Source organism: Pyrus communis, chromosome 7 (assembly GCF_041283825.1).
Source record: "Pyrus communis isolate YQ-2024b chromosome 7, ASM4128382v1, whole genome shotgun sequence".
NCBI classification, from domain to species: Eukaryota; Viridiplantae; Streptophyta; class Magnoliopsida; order Rosales; family Rosaceae; genus Pyrus; species Pyrus communis.
Genome location: NC_142571.1, coordinates 22,123,825 through 22,142,129, shown reverse-complemented (window position 1 = coordinate 22,142,129; position 18,305 = coordinate 22,123,825). Strand labels below are relative to the sequence as shown.

The 18,305-nt window shown below is 36.2% G+C and overlaps 1 protein-coding gene across 1 annotated transcript; it reads right to left on the bottom strand.

Moving 5' to 3' along the window:
* Positions 1-255: 255 nt before the first annotated feature.
* LOC137735562 (exocyst complex component SEC8) lies at positions 256-16,467 on the bottom strand. The gene is made up of 28 exons (XM_068474986.2): positions 16,085-16,467; positions 15,939-15,995; positions 15,412-15,510; positions 13,397-13,609; positions 12,921-13,094; positions 12,103-12,207; positions 11,450-11,559; positions 10,848-11,021; positions 9,773-9,929; positions 9,576-9,682; positions 9,167-9,474; positions 8,892-9,049; positions 8,639-8,754; positions 8,186-8,256; positions 6,358-6,488; positions 6,209-6,258; positions 5,055-5,155; positions 4,377-4,489; positions 4,119-4,226; positions 3,439-3,636; positions 3,131-3,216; positions 2,378-2,564; positions 2,192-2,269; positions 1,870-1,971; positions 1,225-1,299; positions 941-1,036; positions 805-854; positions 256-716 (listed from the first exon to the last, which is right to left on the bottom strand). The coding sequence occupies exons 3-28, from the start codon at positions 15,451-15,453 to the stop codon at positions 629-631; spliced, it is 3,198 nt and encodes a 1,065-aa protein (XP_068331087.2). The 5' UTR covers positions 15,454-15,510; positions 15,939-15,995; positions 16,085-16,467; the 3' UTR covers positions 256-628.
* Between the last annotated feature and the right edge of the window lie 1,838 nt (positions 16,468-18,305).

The window sequence follows — 18,305 nt, the reverse complement described above, 5'->3', positions numbered from 1 at the left end:
ACTTAAAACTGATACTTGGAGACACTCTGTTTCATAGAACGGTCGTTTCTGGGCAAAAATTAGTAAATGAAAGCGGAATTGCCCAGACTCGAAACCAAATTTGGGTCACAGCCTCCCAGAGCATAACCCGAAATCATTTTCCGAGTTGAAACAACTGAAATCATTCACCGAACATAACCCGAAATAAACTAAACGATGAAACGGGCAGAGCTGTAGCCCCGTCCTCGCCCTCGGATAAACGGACGCTTTTGAGAATCAATACAAACGACTTACTATTATTAACGACCACGAAAATTTACATCGGCTTTCATTTCTTCCCAACCAACACTAAGCATTAAGTTGTTACACACTGCAAACGAAAATACAAAAAAAATGATACTACACATGAACAAATTATGAGAACAATACGAAAAATGGAACCCTCGTCGTCATTATACAGTTCGGCAAAAAAAAAAATTGACACAACATGGTGTGCCATGTTGGCCGGCAACTTCCACAAAATTCGCTCTCGTGTCTGCTTTCGCTGCATCCGCCATTTTGAGAATGACCAACACTACGTAGATGCTACCACCTTTTCCACAGCACAGAACTCTTTAATCTTGAAAAGAGAGAATAAATCTGAAAAAGGCTAACGATATAAAATCTGTGATGCACGATCTAGAGCATCGGCAGGAATCTCCCTTCCTGGAATCTGGACCTTTAGAAGATTTGCATACCTGTAAGAGAAATGTAACGTGTTATCCAGCAGCTGTACAAGTTACTACGACCATGATATGTATAGGTAAGAGAGATTTGTCGACTAACTCTGTAGTTGTAAACAAGTGCTCGTGCTCTGTGATGAAAGCTAGCAAGGCCTGCAAACAAATAGGTGAAAAATATTGATCACCATGGGGAAACCAAAATGTAGAGCAAAACAAAAAATGTAGTACCAATGACTTGCCTCGAATGGCATGTTTAGGAGTTCATAGTAAGTTCGGACATGATCTAGTCGTTGTTGTACACTTTCACTGTTAATTGATGGGATAGCGGCCAGGGCCTGCAGTGCCAACAATAATTATTAAATGCGGTAACGTTTGTAACTTCAAGATCGGAACCAGAAAGCCTTGTCACAGTAATATTTGGAGTGTTCGAATAAGGGCTTAACACAGAGTAAGATATATCAAATAGATATAGCATTTAAGAAATGAATTAAGCAATTCAGATATGGATTAGAAAATGACTTACCTGTTCCAGCGCAATTGTATTCCGACATATCTGCTGAACGCCGAAAAGATTGATTGATTTCATATCAGCCAAAGCCTGTTAAGATTGCATTATCTCGCATCAGCATTTAGCAGTGAACAGATGGAAAAGATTTTTGGTCTGACAGAATAGATAAAATGCACATTATAAAGAAGCCTTCTCTCATGCGGTTCTTTGGATTTCAATCACTAAATGGATAAAATGGGTGATGGTGAATACATATATGAATTCCTGAGCCCTGATTTCAATGATGGTGCAACAAAAAGCAAAGAAGGTACTGTAAGGCAATGGAATATTTTCTCGGCACAATTCCTTATGCTTGCAATGGTGGATGAATCAAGGAGTTCAGAGAAGATAATAAAATACAGCAAAAATTGTTAAGAAAATGAAGCCTTTTTACATTTCCACTGCACGTATTCATGATGTTTTAGATGGGATGACTTAACAAGCACCAATTTAACAGCTGAATCACTTGAACCAGACGTTGGCATGAGATTCTGAAAAAGGGACTATAAATATATATGCATATATGAATGCAAATATCTGAAATTACAAACTGGAATGCTGGTAGATGGATAACATGAACAATCTAACATAAGAGTCAGAGACTTCATAAAATGTACAAACCTTGATGGATGCATTTGCAGCGATGCTACAAATCCCACCAAATATATAGCTTTGCTTCGTTCCTGCAATGAAAGGTGCCATTTCCTCATCCCTGCGTGTTATCTATGGGCAAAGAAACCCAAATATTATGTAAGAAGAGAATGTGGTACTCAGAATTTACTGATTCATAAAAAATTAATATTTTTTAATTAAAATAAATATCCTTTAAGAAAGAAGTGGTGTATTACAATTCTTGTTTAGTATCTCTCTCCACATCAAGAGAAAAAAAGTATAATTTATCCAATGTCTCCCATCTGCTTACGCTGGAGATGAATATACTGACCTGTGCAGTAAGTGAAACAATGAAGTCATCTGGTTCTTCTGCATCTTGGTCTTCCATGTATTCCCTATTTGTCATTTCCTGATTAAACCACAATTTTCAGTCTGCCGATGCTATGTTTATTACAGGACAATTCTAACAGGTATCACTCTCAGGTGAGACAGTATTTGCAAACTAAACATCACATACCTGCATATGGAAAATCGTCTCCAATTGCATCTCAACACGTAAAACCTTGAGGCAGTCAATCGCCAATTTTCTATACTCATCTGCAAATGATGCCAGATCCCTAGAAGCATCACTAGTTGTTCGTTGATGATGGTTCTTACCACTCTCTTCTACTTGATTTGGAGATCTGAAGGTTGTCTGCCCAAGCCTATATAGTGAAAAAAAGTTGTGCTCGTTCATCTATCATGGATAAATGTGTAACAAATGTAGGAAGTCAAACTGAATAAAAGCATAAAAAAGATTCCATGTTTAAGGTTGAAACTGGACATGTACAAGTTAAAAACAAAGATCAGAAAAAATAAGGGGGTTGTAGAAACTTCTGAAAATAAATAATAAACTTCACACACAAGGGAGTGAAAAGAAAAACTCCTGAAACTGAATCTTTGCATCCATGTAAGCAACATAATTTTGTGGGCATACATTGCATTTTCTTCGAGGAAAGGAGCATCAAACAGTTTCATTAACATCACACGAAATGCATGATTGTTTTCATGAAAACTTGTTACATAAGAGAACTCGTTGCCACATTAGTCTCGGATAACACAACTCATTGCCATATGGAGGAAAGCATAGGGATTAAAATTAGGATCTTGCTGCTTTTTAAATAAATTAACAAGTTTCTTGTTGTCCACTATGTAATCACTTACATACCCCACTGATGTAATAAAAGAAAATCCAAAACAAATTCTAGACTGCAACCGGATGAGAACTTGCCTTTCAATAGACTCTGCAACATACTCCAATGAATCACTAAGGGAAGCCAGCAATATTAGTTTGTTATCATCACGAATTAGATTATCCTGTGAGAGGCAGAGTTGAAAAAGAAAGTCAATCCATCCATAATCTAAAAATTCAATAAATTAATCAATTACTTCGTCAGCAAGGCCTCACTACTACAAGATCTGAAGAGAAGTTAGTCTAAAATATTTTACTGATAAAATAGAAACAATAAATGATAACAATAAGAATTTTATCATTTAAGTAGAAAAAAACTTTTAACATCAGACTGGCAACTGAAATACCTGCTTAATAGGCCGCAAATTCAATAATAAGTCGCTTAATTGTAATTCAACCTCAAGACTTTCAGAATCCGAAGCATGGGTTTCGAAGTTTGACTGACCAAAGGAATTTGGTAAACATGTACTTGCTGGATCAAGATGCATCAACTGCTCAATATCATGTCTTCCAATAAGCATATAGCTCTGTTTCTCCAGAACTGCCTGAAGAATACCAAACATTGGATTAAACTATAAAATCAATTATCATGGCACGTGCCACCTACATTTCAGGGTACTGATTAGAATTCAAGAACCTACAAATGAAAAAATGTGAAAATCACTGTCACATTGTTGACATTTATATTTGTTGACAGTTGGCATCTCAAGTCTTACAATATAGCAACTATTGCAGTAATTAAATCTATGTTTTAATGTATGGTTGCCATCAATCCTATAACTCTATGGCCATTGCATATTGTAAAAATAATGTCAATATAGTGCTTGTCCGCTAAACTCTACTTCTCTTTCTGAAAGGAAAGGAGAAGACACTTTGCTATAGAAGCTTGAAACAACCAAATCCAGAAGAAAAATAAATACTCAAAACATTAACATAAAGCAAAACAAGTAGACTCAGAGTATATCATATCTACAAATAATACTGCTGCGCTAAGGTAATAGGAGAGTGAGAAGGGAAACATCCTTGCCTCCATGTATGCCGTCCGGCATCGTTCATAGGTTCGCTCAAGGAAAGTTTGCACATACTTCACAAGGTCAACGGCAAATTTAGGCATAGCTTGTGCCCAACCAAGCACCTAGAGTAAATAATTTCAAACAAGATTATTTGTCCATATATTTAAAATAACTTGAGCACAATGTTAAAAAAAGAATCATCCGCAGTGGAGCAGAGAGACACTACTGCAATACTATAAATGAAATTCTCTTAAGGAAAAGTTCAAACTTGCCTCTTTTGCTAAAAAATCTATTGCCAACAGTCCCTGTAAGACAGGTCGACCCTTCTCAATTGAAGGCGTATAAGATGCAGCAGCATGTGCTCTGGGCCGGAATGCAGCTGGACCTATAAGAATTCAAAGGCTTCCCAAAATCAGATTTTTTTAGTGCAAATGATGTGACTGTTCTGTTATGTATGAGAAAACTTTTGTTCAATGCTCCAGATGAGTGAGGCAGTAATAGTGGAATTCCTTATTGTTTACAGAAATGGTGTCCGAGGCAAGCATGTACCTATGAATATGTTTTAATTTTTAAACGTCCATTTTGTTAGGGTTGCATTGAAAGTTCCCGAGAAAATGAAAGTCTTCTGCTTTTCATGGTCATTTCGTACTGAAAAGTCAATGCCATAGAAACTCTATATAAAATATAATCTGCATGTCTACAGGATTCAAACAGTAATTATACAAAGTGCACGAGCCTCCAACCTCTTACTTGGGTAAGATTACTTAAAGATATATAGCTTACACCTAAGTATCATTAAATATAAATATCTACATTTTTTTCAAAAGGAAAATTTATTAGGTTTTAGGGCACATATGAGTGAAATCATTTAATTGACGTAGTTTCATGCCATGCAAGAAAATAAAAAGAATAAACAAGATCACTGTAGAATAATTAGTTATAGAACTTGCTTGATATAGCTTGCTGTACGCCTTTTCTGTAGTCCACAAACATCGTGGGAAGAAAATGGTCCTTCACAAAGTTCTCCACAAAAACCATCAATCCATCATTACTGCAGATTCAGAAGTTAATATTACAATTTTTTCCAAAAAAGTAAATGGAAACAAAGAAGAGGAAATGTAATAACCAAATTCATGATAACAATAACAAAAAAATATGAAGATAACAAAGAAGATGAACCGAACTCATCTGTGGATCAATAAGCAAACAGATCACAGGACCAGTAGTTCACTAACCATAAGCATAACCAACTTCAAACAGCAAGAGTCCCAATTTTGAAGGATTACTATATTTGAACCTATATGTGTGGGGTTAGTGAGACTACAACTTATGCCTGAGACATTCGAAACTTCAAACCCATATTCCTCCTTGTAGCCCCTACAATAGCTAAGTCCATATCGTTGTGACTAAGCAGGAAAAGATTTCGCCACCCATTCCCTCGTGTGTTTGACCATATTTGATGGTTGTCATACTTCTGCCTATCCAAAGTAAAATACCGAAACTCATGCATCAATATGAACATATGAAAGGTGACTGCAAAAAGTGATACATTTTTTCCTTTTTTTGATAGAGACAACATATATACAAATGACTATTCAGAACTATAAGCTATCAATATCTAGTTGGCAATGGCACAACTGAATTGGATCCCTTCTGGTGGACGGATGAGCAATGCATACATGACAGTTACTGGACAGATTATGTTCATTATTTTTCAAAATATATTAATAAAAACAATAATATCTAAAATAACTAAAATTAAAAAAAATATGTAAAACAATAAAATTTTAAAAATAAATGTAAAACAATAAAAAAGAGCCAATTGCCACACACATAGGCATGTGGCTATGCTTGTGGCAAGAGGCTAGTATTTATATAACTCATCAACAAGACTAATTACAGAAATAGGATCAGAAGTTCAGATTAAAGTTCAAAAGTATTTTCTTCTATCAGCATATTTCCTTCCCATGCCAAGTAATATTTGATTAAGCAACAAAATGGAAATAAAGTGAAAGAAACTAACAAATAGCATGCCCCATTGCTGTTAAACATAAAGTGATATGCACAATTACAAAGAAAAGAGTAATATGATTGTGAGGCTTACCCTAACTGGGAATACTTTTTAGGAAGCATTGATGCAACCTTATCTGTAAACTGAAGAGCACATAAAGTCGGAAAAGGTCAAAAGACGAACCACTGTGTACAGATCATAAAGCTCATGTTTAAAGACATGATTAAGAACAATTGTAAAACCTGAATAACAGGCCGGTATACAGATGCTGCAAGATATATGCCTTGCTCAGGCAAGATAGCTGCAGACCCATAACCTTCTTGTGAAACGTTTGGACCTTTCCTACTCCAGCCTTGACGAATGAGATCAGCCCCTGGAGAATGGAAGATGCAGACCACCGTAACATATTACTAACTAATAGAAATGCCAGATGCAACACGTTGAAAGCTGAAGAAACTTTGAATCTAGAAGAATTTAGAAATATAACTTATGAAAGCAACAGCCTATTGAGAAAGTTTTTAAACTAGAAAAGCACCCTTAAGAAGTATGTAGTTTATTCAGTAGATAGAACAAAACACTCCAACTTGGAGATTGGTTGTGACATCAAACGCCATAAAGAAATGGTTTTGAAAAACCCACAACTTACATACAATGAAGCATTTCAATTATACAAGAAAAGTGATAGTGATCTAACGTCTCTCTATGAAATTCTTGAGGTGATGAATGTTGTATTTTCCCAGCCCATTTGAGTTGTCCTAAGTCTATTAGGAATTATAGTCTTAAGAGGATTAAATTGTTTTCCCAAATGGAGTGGTTTCCCCAAATGGAGTTGGTTTCTCAACTGGAGAAGGATTCATAACTATATGCCAATAAGGATTAGTATACCTTATTGAAGACAACCTCTATTATGTCTATATAAAGGGGCTATTGCACTAATTTTGAATGTGGAAAAAACAATAAGTTGTATACCACTCAAGGAGTTAGAGTGAAAGAATATTGTAACGGCAAAGTGCGTCCGAGAGGAGAGAAAAGAGAGAAGTGTGTATTTCTTGCTCTTGTTCTTTCAGATTTTTCGTCAAGTTTTATTTCTAGAGGCTTGACAAGATTATTCATTGTACTCATTATTGATACAGTGAAAGTTTGTTGTTGCTGCCCTGTGGACGCAGGCAAATAGCCGAATCACGTAAACTCTTGGTGCAATTTATCTTTGATTATTTGTTTTCGGTTTCCTGAGTTTGTCTTGTTTTTCCCATTCTTAAACGTGATATTCACAACAATGATAAATCAGAATGATTCAGAGTTGGAAAAATCCTCCCTTGTAGTCCATGGTCATGGTAATCTCCAGAAATATGAGAAACATAAACACAATAAATGATTAAAGCAATAATTCTATTGGGGCCTGGACATACAGGTCTTATGACACAACCAGTAATTCAATGCACTAATTTATTGAGTAACCTTGAACACACATCAGACAAGCTCAATAAGACTATATCAGTACCTCTGAAGTAACACATATCAAACAAAATGTATCATGTCTATCATGAAAAACAAAGGGCTCTATGAGAACCTCAGAAGTAAAAATCTTCTGTCATCAGCATTTTATGCTTCTCATATGCATAACAACTAACAAGTAGCTCATCAACTAAGTACACAGAAAGAACTCATTTCTAAAGGAATTTATAAAGCTATCAAAGCTACATGAACTTGATTATGAAAATCATGTGAGGGGCTGAGGGTCCACACCCAAGTATATCAGGGTTTGTATTTCTCCAAAGTTCTTCAATGCATCAGCAGTTCCTACTGACATACCCTTACCAGTTAACAGTGTCATGTCTTATTGACACAGGTACAAGCAACAAGGTGAAGTAAAGGGTCCATGAACCCTTGCAATAATCATAACATTCACATTTACTAAGTAAGGCTGCCATAGTTTGACGCTATCCATCAGATAAGGCTGAGATTCTAACCAGGATAGACACAGTATATTTAATTATTACAGCATGGTGTTATTCGACTTATCATTACTCTAGATGGTATTAAATACTGCAGGAGAATAATCAAGTATACCTTGGTTGGGCATAGATATAGTAGCATCTGTGAAGCGAAAAGCAAAGGTCAGACCCTCTTCTGCACCATCCCTGTAACCCATCATCATGAAAAAAGGCATAAGTACATAGTAACTCCTCGCAAAAAGAGATATATCCCAAAGAGTAAGAAGAGGGACCTAATGTCACAAGTGACATCATATCTATACAATGATATATGAACCTTTGGCGTTTATGGTGGATTCAAATTTTCCAACCAGTCACAAATGTTTCATTTAACCATGTGTTTCATTCTGCATACCCAAGGATTGGCTTTAAAATGAAGAGCACCCACAGATTAAAGTAGTCGAGAAAACATCTCAAGCATTTTTGAACCACTGCCCACTGGTGGTGCTTTCATTAGTTTTTTAACTAGAAAACCACCAGACTATCAAGCAATATATAGTTAGATGGAATATGAAACCAATTTCCTTGCCTCTTGTCTTTGGAAGGGACCTTGTTTGCAAGTCTAGCTGTTTGTACAGCAGCATCAGCAGATGCGGCTTCAGGAGTTGCCCGCAGAATCTCACAAATAAGTTGTTGGCATTCACTCTTTAACACATGAAAAGAAAAAGGGAAAAATAAAGAAAGTTTTAGAACTGCAATGCATGTCACTGCACAGAATTTCCTATAAGGGATACACCATGTGGAATTTTTTAACCATTAAAAACTTGAAACAGATAGCTTACCTGTAATACTGTCAAGGAAAAACCAATGCTATAGCCTCCAGTAACTTGAGATGCTTCTAATTCAGTATTCCGATTTACATCTGTTGGCATTGATTTTGGCGTGTTCATGTCAACAGAGGACTTTGATTCCAAAAGCTCCCCAACAACAACATGGTTCTCTAAAGAATTATATTAGGAGACTTTAGTTTCATTGTTAAATACATATATGTATATGCACATTACTAAAAACCTAAAATAGAATAAAGAACACATTAAAAACTGAAAAAATATCGCACCAAATATCCGAACAACAGCATCCAAAACTGAATCAAGAAGTTCTTTTGCTGCGGCTTGTGCTTTCCCTGCAGGAGCCATCACAGGTGAGACAGGGCTTACTGCCAATAGAGTTCCAGACAGTGATATCCCATTCTGACGTTTCTGTTTTGGCAACTGATAACTTTGTAACTGTCCCTTCATAAAATGTAGGCCAGTTGTAGCAGTTCGTGAAGCTTGCCCAATCCCAGACCTTGAGGAATTAAGAAGCTCGGCATGAGCTTTAATCTTGGATGTGATGATCTCATGAATTGTAGGTCGCAATCTTTGGCTGTTATGGGTAAGAACAAAATATCAAATAAGTTGATAAGTATTCTTGAAATACAACAGACAACCAACCAAAAGAGGTAAAAGTAAAACCAGATAACAAACCATATTATAGCACCAGCAGCTGCAACTTTTCTTAGCATGCAAAGGCACTCAACCATGGTCTGCAAATATTTGATATGAAGTGGAGCATCACTTTTCTTTATTGCTTCCTACATCCAAATAAAAACCCCAGAACTTTCAGCACAAAAGAAATTCATTCAAAAGACAACATGAGATGTGAACAATCACAGTTGTCATACAAGAAATTCATCCGGAGTGGAATACTGAAGCCATGTTGGCATATCATGAGGAACAATTTTGACATCACCATTGATCCTCACTGAAGTATGCCCATCTGAGGTAGCTTCATCATGCAGTTCCAAAGTGCCCTCCTCATCAACGCCATCAAAAGATGAACTGAAACATTCAGAATTTAGATGTAGAATTACCAAAGGAAAACCACAATATAATAATATTAAGAATTCAATCTTCCAACTATAAACGTAATTCATCCATGCAAGATTATGACCTTCAATCGAAAAGATGTAAAAAGAATATTGCAAAAAGGCTATGTAGAAAATCATGGAGGCCTATCCACAAGTAGCCACACATTACTATAAAAACACTAGTGACATTTTTTAACTTCTTTCCAAAGACTACTTTCAATGGGTACTCAACAGCCAATAAAATATAGGCTTTTTAGCCAAAATGGTCCATGAGATTTGCATAACTCCTCACTTTGGTCCTTGAGATTTGAAATCGATAGAATTGGCCCCTGAGCTTGTCAACTATCAATCATTTTGGTCCTCTGAAATATCTCTATTAAATAAGGATAAAATGACAAAAATACCCTCAAATTTTGTCAAATCATTTTGATCCTTACTTAACATAATTTTTCATCAAATGACCAAAATGATTGATGGTGGACAATCTCAAGGACCACTTCTATTGATTTCAAATCTCAGGGACCAAAGTGAGGAGTTATGCAAATCTCAGGGACCACTTTGGCTAAAAAGCCTAAAATATATTCTCTCCAACATATTGAACTCACGGGGAACCTTCCTCTTATTTGAAGATGGATACTATTATATCCTAACCAATATACAAACCTCCAGGAGGGTCTTGAAGAAATTAACCAAATAAAATAATGCAGCAGCAGATAAAATGTCCAATAAGAATTTGAGGCATTGTGAACTTACTTTGATTCTAGAAGAGAGTATAAACAAAAAAATCCACAACTTGCAAGTGATATAATTTTCAAATGAAAATAATGCGATAATAATGCAGGTTGAAGGAAAAACCCAGCATGCAATAATAATGCGATAATAATCTTACCTGCCATCAACAGAACCTGTCCTATACGATCCATCTCCTTGATTACCAAACTGATTGTCACCTTTTAACAGCCTGGTTCTTCGAGACAGGGATTGTGAATTACTCAGTGAAAATACAGTAGCTGTGGTGGTTGGTACCTCATCATCCATTTCTTGCAAACTTAAAGCAGCTGAGCTGCAAAAAGAATCAGCACAAGGACAATATATATGAGAAATAGCTTTTGAGAGTATTGCACAGGATAAAAAGAAAAATACAAAGCTAGAAATTGATCAATCATCAATTTCCCCAAAAGAGGAAGACGAGTGCTCCCAGAGAAGTAGAGTTCTATAAAATCATCACAATTTCATATAATTATAGTTTGTCACAGCAGCAGGAACAAAAAAGTGTGCAGCTAACATGAAATAGAAAGCAGTAGATGGAAAACAAATCCTCTAATGCCTAAATCCCAGAACATCCCAGCCACCCCATAAGTATGCAAATCAACTGAAAGCAATAAAGTAAAATTTTCTTCATTTTTTCCTCTAGAAGGTCCTATTTTTAAAGTGATGCTAAGTATATGAAGGTACCAAAAGGAAAAAAAACGTCAAAACACAAGTAAATACCTATATTCACCCTTGTTGTAAAGATGAGCATGTAAATCCTCTAGCACTTTATAAAACAGAACTCCTCGCAACTTTGTCAACTCAGAGCGAACATCTTGAAGGGCACCGACCTGAGCCAATCAATTATAACTACCAAATCATAAATTCACTAAAGGTTTCCTCAAAAGCTATATTGCATCCAGAAGAAGAAAATGAGAGTGTGAATTTCTATTAAAGGCCCTTTTCTGATATTTTCAAGAACCGTTAGTGTCAGATGCACCACCTTTAAGGACGCATCAACCAGATAATAATTCAATATCTAATATCATTAAAATAGTTCCCCCACACCTTGTGGTGCAGAGAAGCTAACAATTTAAAAATATAAAAAAGAAAAATGGTGAAACGCTATGATATATTGGATGAAGAAAAAGATTGAACCTTGAAGTTGACACCATTATTACTGAACCAACCGGCAATAATGAAACTTGAGAATAAAATGGGACAAACTGTTTTAGGATCTAGTATAGTTAGATAAAACTAAAGCTTCAACCAAGCCACCATAAAAGAGTAGGAAAAACATTTACGTACAAATTTCAATTTAAAAACAAATAAAGTAGTTGACAAATGTACTGTTTGAAGATAATATTTTATTCTTTTAATATAAAACACCCTACCGTTTGAAGCCCCTCTCTTTCAAGCATCAACATTGATTGAACATGAAATTGAACAGCAGCATAATACTGCTTTTCAGCAATCAGCTTCTCTATCCGAGCTGGAACCTGAGCCACATTTTGACCAGATAATAGATGAAATGAAACATTTAGGCATGAAGCTGATTCAGTTGGAATATTTTTATCACCCGTAGTTCAATGAAAAAGTATGGATACCAGACAATACAGATGTATCAAAGCATAAAACATGTGTTAAATCTAAAGCTACATTGCTAAGTAATGAGTTGTAAGCTGTGAGCGTGTGCGTGTACTAAAAAACATTTAACTTTTATTAGATTAAATGGAGTAAGGTTCTATTCTATTAGTATAGGGTTTGCATGATATCTGAGAGCCCTCACAACCCAGGCACAACGATGCAGTTATCAGGGGCGCTCTCTACCACTGAGCTAATAGCCCGCCATGCGGGCCCCCAGCTATCTCGTGAGCTGTAAAGGCCAGGGTTTAAATAAATTATTTCAAAATTCAAATAAAAATATACGTGAACACATGCTCATCAATTTCTTTATGTACATATGCATGCTCATGGTTTTAAATATGAATGAGCAAACTAATACAACTGCAACTCAAGTACAATGGATTGAGCAGAACGCAGTTGACACACCCTCCCAAAAGCTAACTTCATGGTCAAGAGTTCAAATACTATTGACTGAATGAAATAATCCCAATACTCCTGAGCCTGGTATTGTCTAAAGATATAAAAATTAATAAATTAAAAAAATAAATAAATAAAAAAAAAATAAAAAAAAAAAGATAAGACGAACCTTAGATATGCCCTCAATTTGATCTAAGAGGGAGATTATGTGACGCAAAGTAACTGACCGGTACCATAACTGATGCAGCTGTTTACTACGGGCACTGAGACGCTTCTTTGCTTCAGCCAAATCAACCTTCAGGACACCAACACTTTGAGTAGATTCGCTGAACAACCGCAAGATCTGGAAAGAATTGAGTAGAGTGAGATAGTAGTATGCAAGAGTCAACTCTTGTTTTTGACAACCGTCCACTTCCCCCAAAATCAGAAACAAAAAAACCATTAAAACACTAGCATTTTCAAAGCAAAACATTTTGATAAATATTTTTTTTTTTTTTTGTCAGAAAACAGATGAATTATTGGAGCACCCACAAGATTCAGTTTCTTATATCACCATGGATGCTAAAAATATATAAAATTGAAAAAGATTAAAGAAAAAAATGGACAAATAGATTAAATATTCTTATCCAGAAAGATATACAAGACCTGAGAATAATTTTGAATTGCTTTATTGAAGCCACTGTGATAATTATGCACAACTTCATCCACAACCTCCTCAACAACATCACTTTGCTCCTTCAGAAACTGGACTTCACCTTCACGATCTTTGGACGTCAAAATACGAACAACATGAGGTAATGAATCAAAACGAGCAGCAGCCCAGCTCTCATCTATCTTTGCAATCTCTTCCCTCAGATACTGAAATTACCATGATGACAGAAGAAAAATTGAGAAGGTAACATCAAGAAGCACTATGCATAACAAAGCATGCATGCTAAAGTTTAAACACTGTATTAAATTATTGTTTTCATATGCTGGTGCATGCTTCTAGATATTACAGTGAATTCTCTGTATGTAAAAGACTTTTACCTCATAAGCTTACTGTTATTGTTTCAATATTGTAACATTATCAGAAGTGTGTTAGGATTTGGTTCGTCATTTGTTAAGAGTCCTATTTTGTTTAGGATTGTATTAGGAAAGTTAAAGGTCCACAGATTCTTGTCCTACCATGATTAGGAAAGAATTAAGTTTTCTTGTACAATTAGATTAGGAATTCTAAAAGCAGAAACAGAATAGGAATGCAAGTGTGCTTTCCCAAATAGATTAGGAGACTTAATAAGTAAATAGGTGGGTCAGACACACCCAATAAATACAAGAGAGAACAGAGAGACAACCAAGAGAAAGAGAGGGATTAGTTCTATGGTTTACAAAAGCTCTGTTTACTCTATTATTAATTCAAAGAAGCCATGATTTCTCAACCCAGAGAAATCACAACTGGATGTAGGCAAAGGTTCTACCGAGCCAGTATAAAACTTGTGTGTTTCTAGTTATTCTCTATTTGCTAAGTTTAGGGCTCGTTTGGAAGTGCTTTTAAAATGGCTGAAAGCACTTTTGGTGAAAATGATTTTTGAACCAATCCTTGGTAAAATGACAATTGAATCCTAAAAAAGCACTTTATTTCTTCATATCCAAGAATCAAATAACTGTTTCTTCTTGCAGGAAGCATTTTAAGTGCTTTTGGAACACAAAAACATTTTCTCTAAAAGCACTTTCAATCAATTTAAAAGCAGTTCCAAACAGGCCCTCAGTCTATTGCCAGATGCATTAAAGAGCAAAATCCAGAGGGAGTCGAAATTCTACCAGAGTGCCAGGCATGAACATATAAAAACCTACAGCTCTTTTTCTGATAGGTATAGTTATAACAACGTGGAATCCATAAACTTTTTCCTCAGATTATTTTTCAATTTAGAATCACTAATAAACTGTTCCTTCCAGTTTTACTGAAGAAAACTAAGGATTTTCACCTTTTATAGTGTGTACGACGTTTTTTTATTACCTAATTTTATTTAAGACATGCCAAAGGGGTGAAACTGGGTGTGCAGGAAGCATACACAAAAGACCAATTTGTCACAAACAAATAAGATGAAGTGAAACAGGGTGTTTTCCAGATAAACTGCATCCTCAGAAAACAAGTAGTGTTGGGATCAAGTCAAACTTGCAAATTATAGTAAACCCCATTTTGTAATTGACAAGTAGCATTATGGCAGGTATAAATTTAAGCCTACAGCAAACAGTAAACATCTATGAATTGATGACACAACACGTTTTCGTCAATCAAATTTTTAGCAAGAATCTTTTCCTTATTGAAGTCAAATCAGATATATTCATCAGAACTCTGAAATGAGAAATATGCACCAACAGCAAAAAAATAAAGCACTAAGTTTCTAGCAGCTAAAGCATGCAACTTTTATTTACAATCGAATAAAGAACATGTCTTGTGAATTCTGAAGACATTTCAAGAATAATGAAAATAGAACCAACTCTATACAGTCAAAAGTTAATATTATGCAGAACCCTTTTACGAATTGCAATTCCTACCATAGACACCTGCACCGCCAAAGCCCCTTGCCAGAGAAATGGAATGTGAGCTCCATACCCATTGCAAACAACCAAATATATAGTTATTAACAGGTGTAGTAAGATAAGTGACTTGAACTTACTGCCTTGTCTCGAGACACGGGCAATCCATCAAAAAGTCCCATAGTGAGCTTTTACCTCGGCGGAGCTGTACAACTCAACTCATTCCAGCTTATCCCCAACTGGAAATAAAGGGATGGTTTTTTTCAATTAATAAGGACGGAATGAGAAATTCATATAAGCCATCTTCAATAATACTTTGTTAAACTAAAATATTTAGCTTTTCTTTTTCAACTAAACAACCAATAAAGTAAATTCCAATTCAAATTAACTTCTTTCCTAATCTTTCGACAAAATTCGAGCAACCGAATATGGCATTATAAAAATTCCAGTTCCAAAATCCATATGCAATATCTCCTAGACGTCCAAGTGGAATATCTTCAACTGAGCTCGAGACAACTACTATGCATGTTTGAGTTGAATATTAAACTACCCAAAAACTAAAAACGCAACATAAGCAGCAACACTTCAAACTTTCCATTCATTTTTTATGTTCCCCACAACTTTCTCAGCAACCAAACAGAAAGTAAAGATTGGAAACAAATATTACCTCTAGATCCAGTACGAAGAACACCGAAGCCAAAGAAATTACGGGCAAAAGGAAGACCTAAGCTTCCAACAAACCAATAACAGATTCAATTATATAATCATTGAAAAAATGAACAGTGAAATTCATTGAAAAAATCAAATGATCACCTATTATTGAGGCGGCAATGTTCGTAATCGAATCTTGAACGGAAAACGGCGTCGTCCTGTAGATGCAGAACTGTGTTCGGACGGAAGTCAATTGAATGGGAGATTAGTGGAGAAGTGAAGAGTGCTTTGGAGCTGGGATTTGGGGTAGGGTAGGGTCTGGAGCTAGATATGGATCGGGTCGTCGGAGCCGGAGGCGTATTGGAGGTCGGAGCTCGTGGCAGCGGATTGGAATGCGACGGTGGTGCGCAGAGGCCAACTGGATCGATGGTTTGCCGGAGACGAAGAGGTTGAAGAAGAAAAGTATGAAAGAACGACACGCCTGCAGCTTTCAACCGACTTTCTTATTTATTATTATTATTTTGTTAGGTAAATATGGAATATTTGGATATTGACGGGTCGGATCGTACTTAGAATGAATGGTAAATTTTGGTTATGGAGAAAATAATGAAATAGCAATTTTATTTTAGGTAATTTAGCCAAAAATTAATAAAATTTTTACAATTTAATCAGTTTTGATGAGTTAAATAACTAATGATCATGTATTTTTAGTTGATGACTATTACTCCAATTAAGTTAAAATTGATAATCATTACTACAATTATCTCTTAATATAATCTAAACATGAAACAATTAATCAAAACTACATATTAATAAGAGTTAATCTCAGTTTATTACCCTCAAGTTTTTTGGTTTTTAACATTTGGTACATCAAGTTTTTTATCCCATAATGGTACCTGAAGTCAAAATTTCAAGACAATTTCGTAATTTCGTTAAGGTTGCGGTTAAGTCAGCTATTAAATAATGACGTGACGCCTAAGCAGATAATGATTTGGCACCACGTGTCAATATGTGTCACATCCCGCCCCGAGTTGACACACCCCGACCGAGATCAGGGAGTGCTGGCCGTCACACGGAGGTGACGTAGCCATGTGCGCGTGCGGAAGCTATTAAGATAGTAATATAAAAGTATGAATAATTTAAAAACTAACTAGCATACAAAGTACTAGTGTATGTGAGACACAATTTCAGAGCAAGTCTACAGCAGTCAAAAGGGAAAAATGCGACGTATATACACCCGAAGGTGACCCTACAATGGTGAGTGTCTGTCAGAAATGTCGGGACGCCCTCTGGGATAAACCACCGAACTTGCTAGACCACTAGAACCTGGAGGGGCGCAAAAAACAAAAGCGTGAGTGGGCAAAAACAAAGCTCTTTGAAAACTCTTTAGCAAAATACATTATAACCCCTCGCCGTAAAACCTGTATACTTCCCAGAAAATGAACATATATACGTATGTATAGATATGCCAATCATGCTCCAAAATATGTCATTCATGCTCGAGAATATGCCACAACGGAATCTCATAATCAAATGTAAATGCTCAAGCGTACATCACATCAATAACATATAATCTGGCAGCCGGGAGTCACCTAACGTGACCTGTACGGCTGCATATAGAGCTCCAATCTCAACTCAATATCTGAATCTGCACACGAGTCGGAACCACCTAACGTGGTCTGTACGACAGGACTGGGTGTAATATATACGCTCTAGTGCTACGATCACGTGAAGACTGTGCGAATAATCGCGGGTCACCTACGAGTCGGAACCACCTAATGTGGTCTGCACGACAAGGCTATGCACCTACTTGGATCCAAGGCGAGCATGTGGTGCGGGTGAACATCACGTGAAGGACTCTGCCCCTCTCTGGGCGGGAGCACTAACACCGGGGGTGCAGATTATGAGCTCTCTAAGCATCTCAAACTATTATTGCATACAAACATGAATACCACTTACCTGGCACTTACCTGTGCGTCCACAGCACCAATACACATATATAAATGTATGCCGCTACTAATGTATGTGATGATGCATAAGCGATAATAATGAAATGCATGGCATAAATCAATTACTCTTTTTAATCTATTTCTGGGAATTTAAATGTATATAGGTATATACGGAAAACAAAAGCCCACTCACTGATAAGTGGAAGGGTCGTAGCCCCCCTGCCTCGAGTGTGTTCGCTTGTCCTCGGAATACGAATCACCTATACGTGAAAAAGCTACGAAAACGTTAATTTAAAAGCACATAACCAACTTCTCGTAATAACTTCTCATACATTGCTCAAAATGGGCAATTGAATATACCAACGTGCTCTACACAACCTCAGGATCACACCCATATTTTTAAAATAATTTTTGGACCACGCACGCGCCCCCAC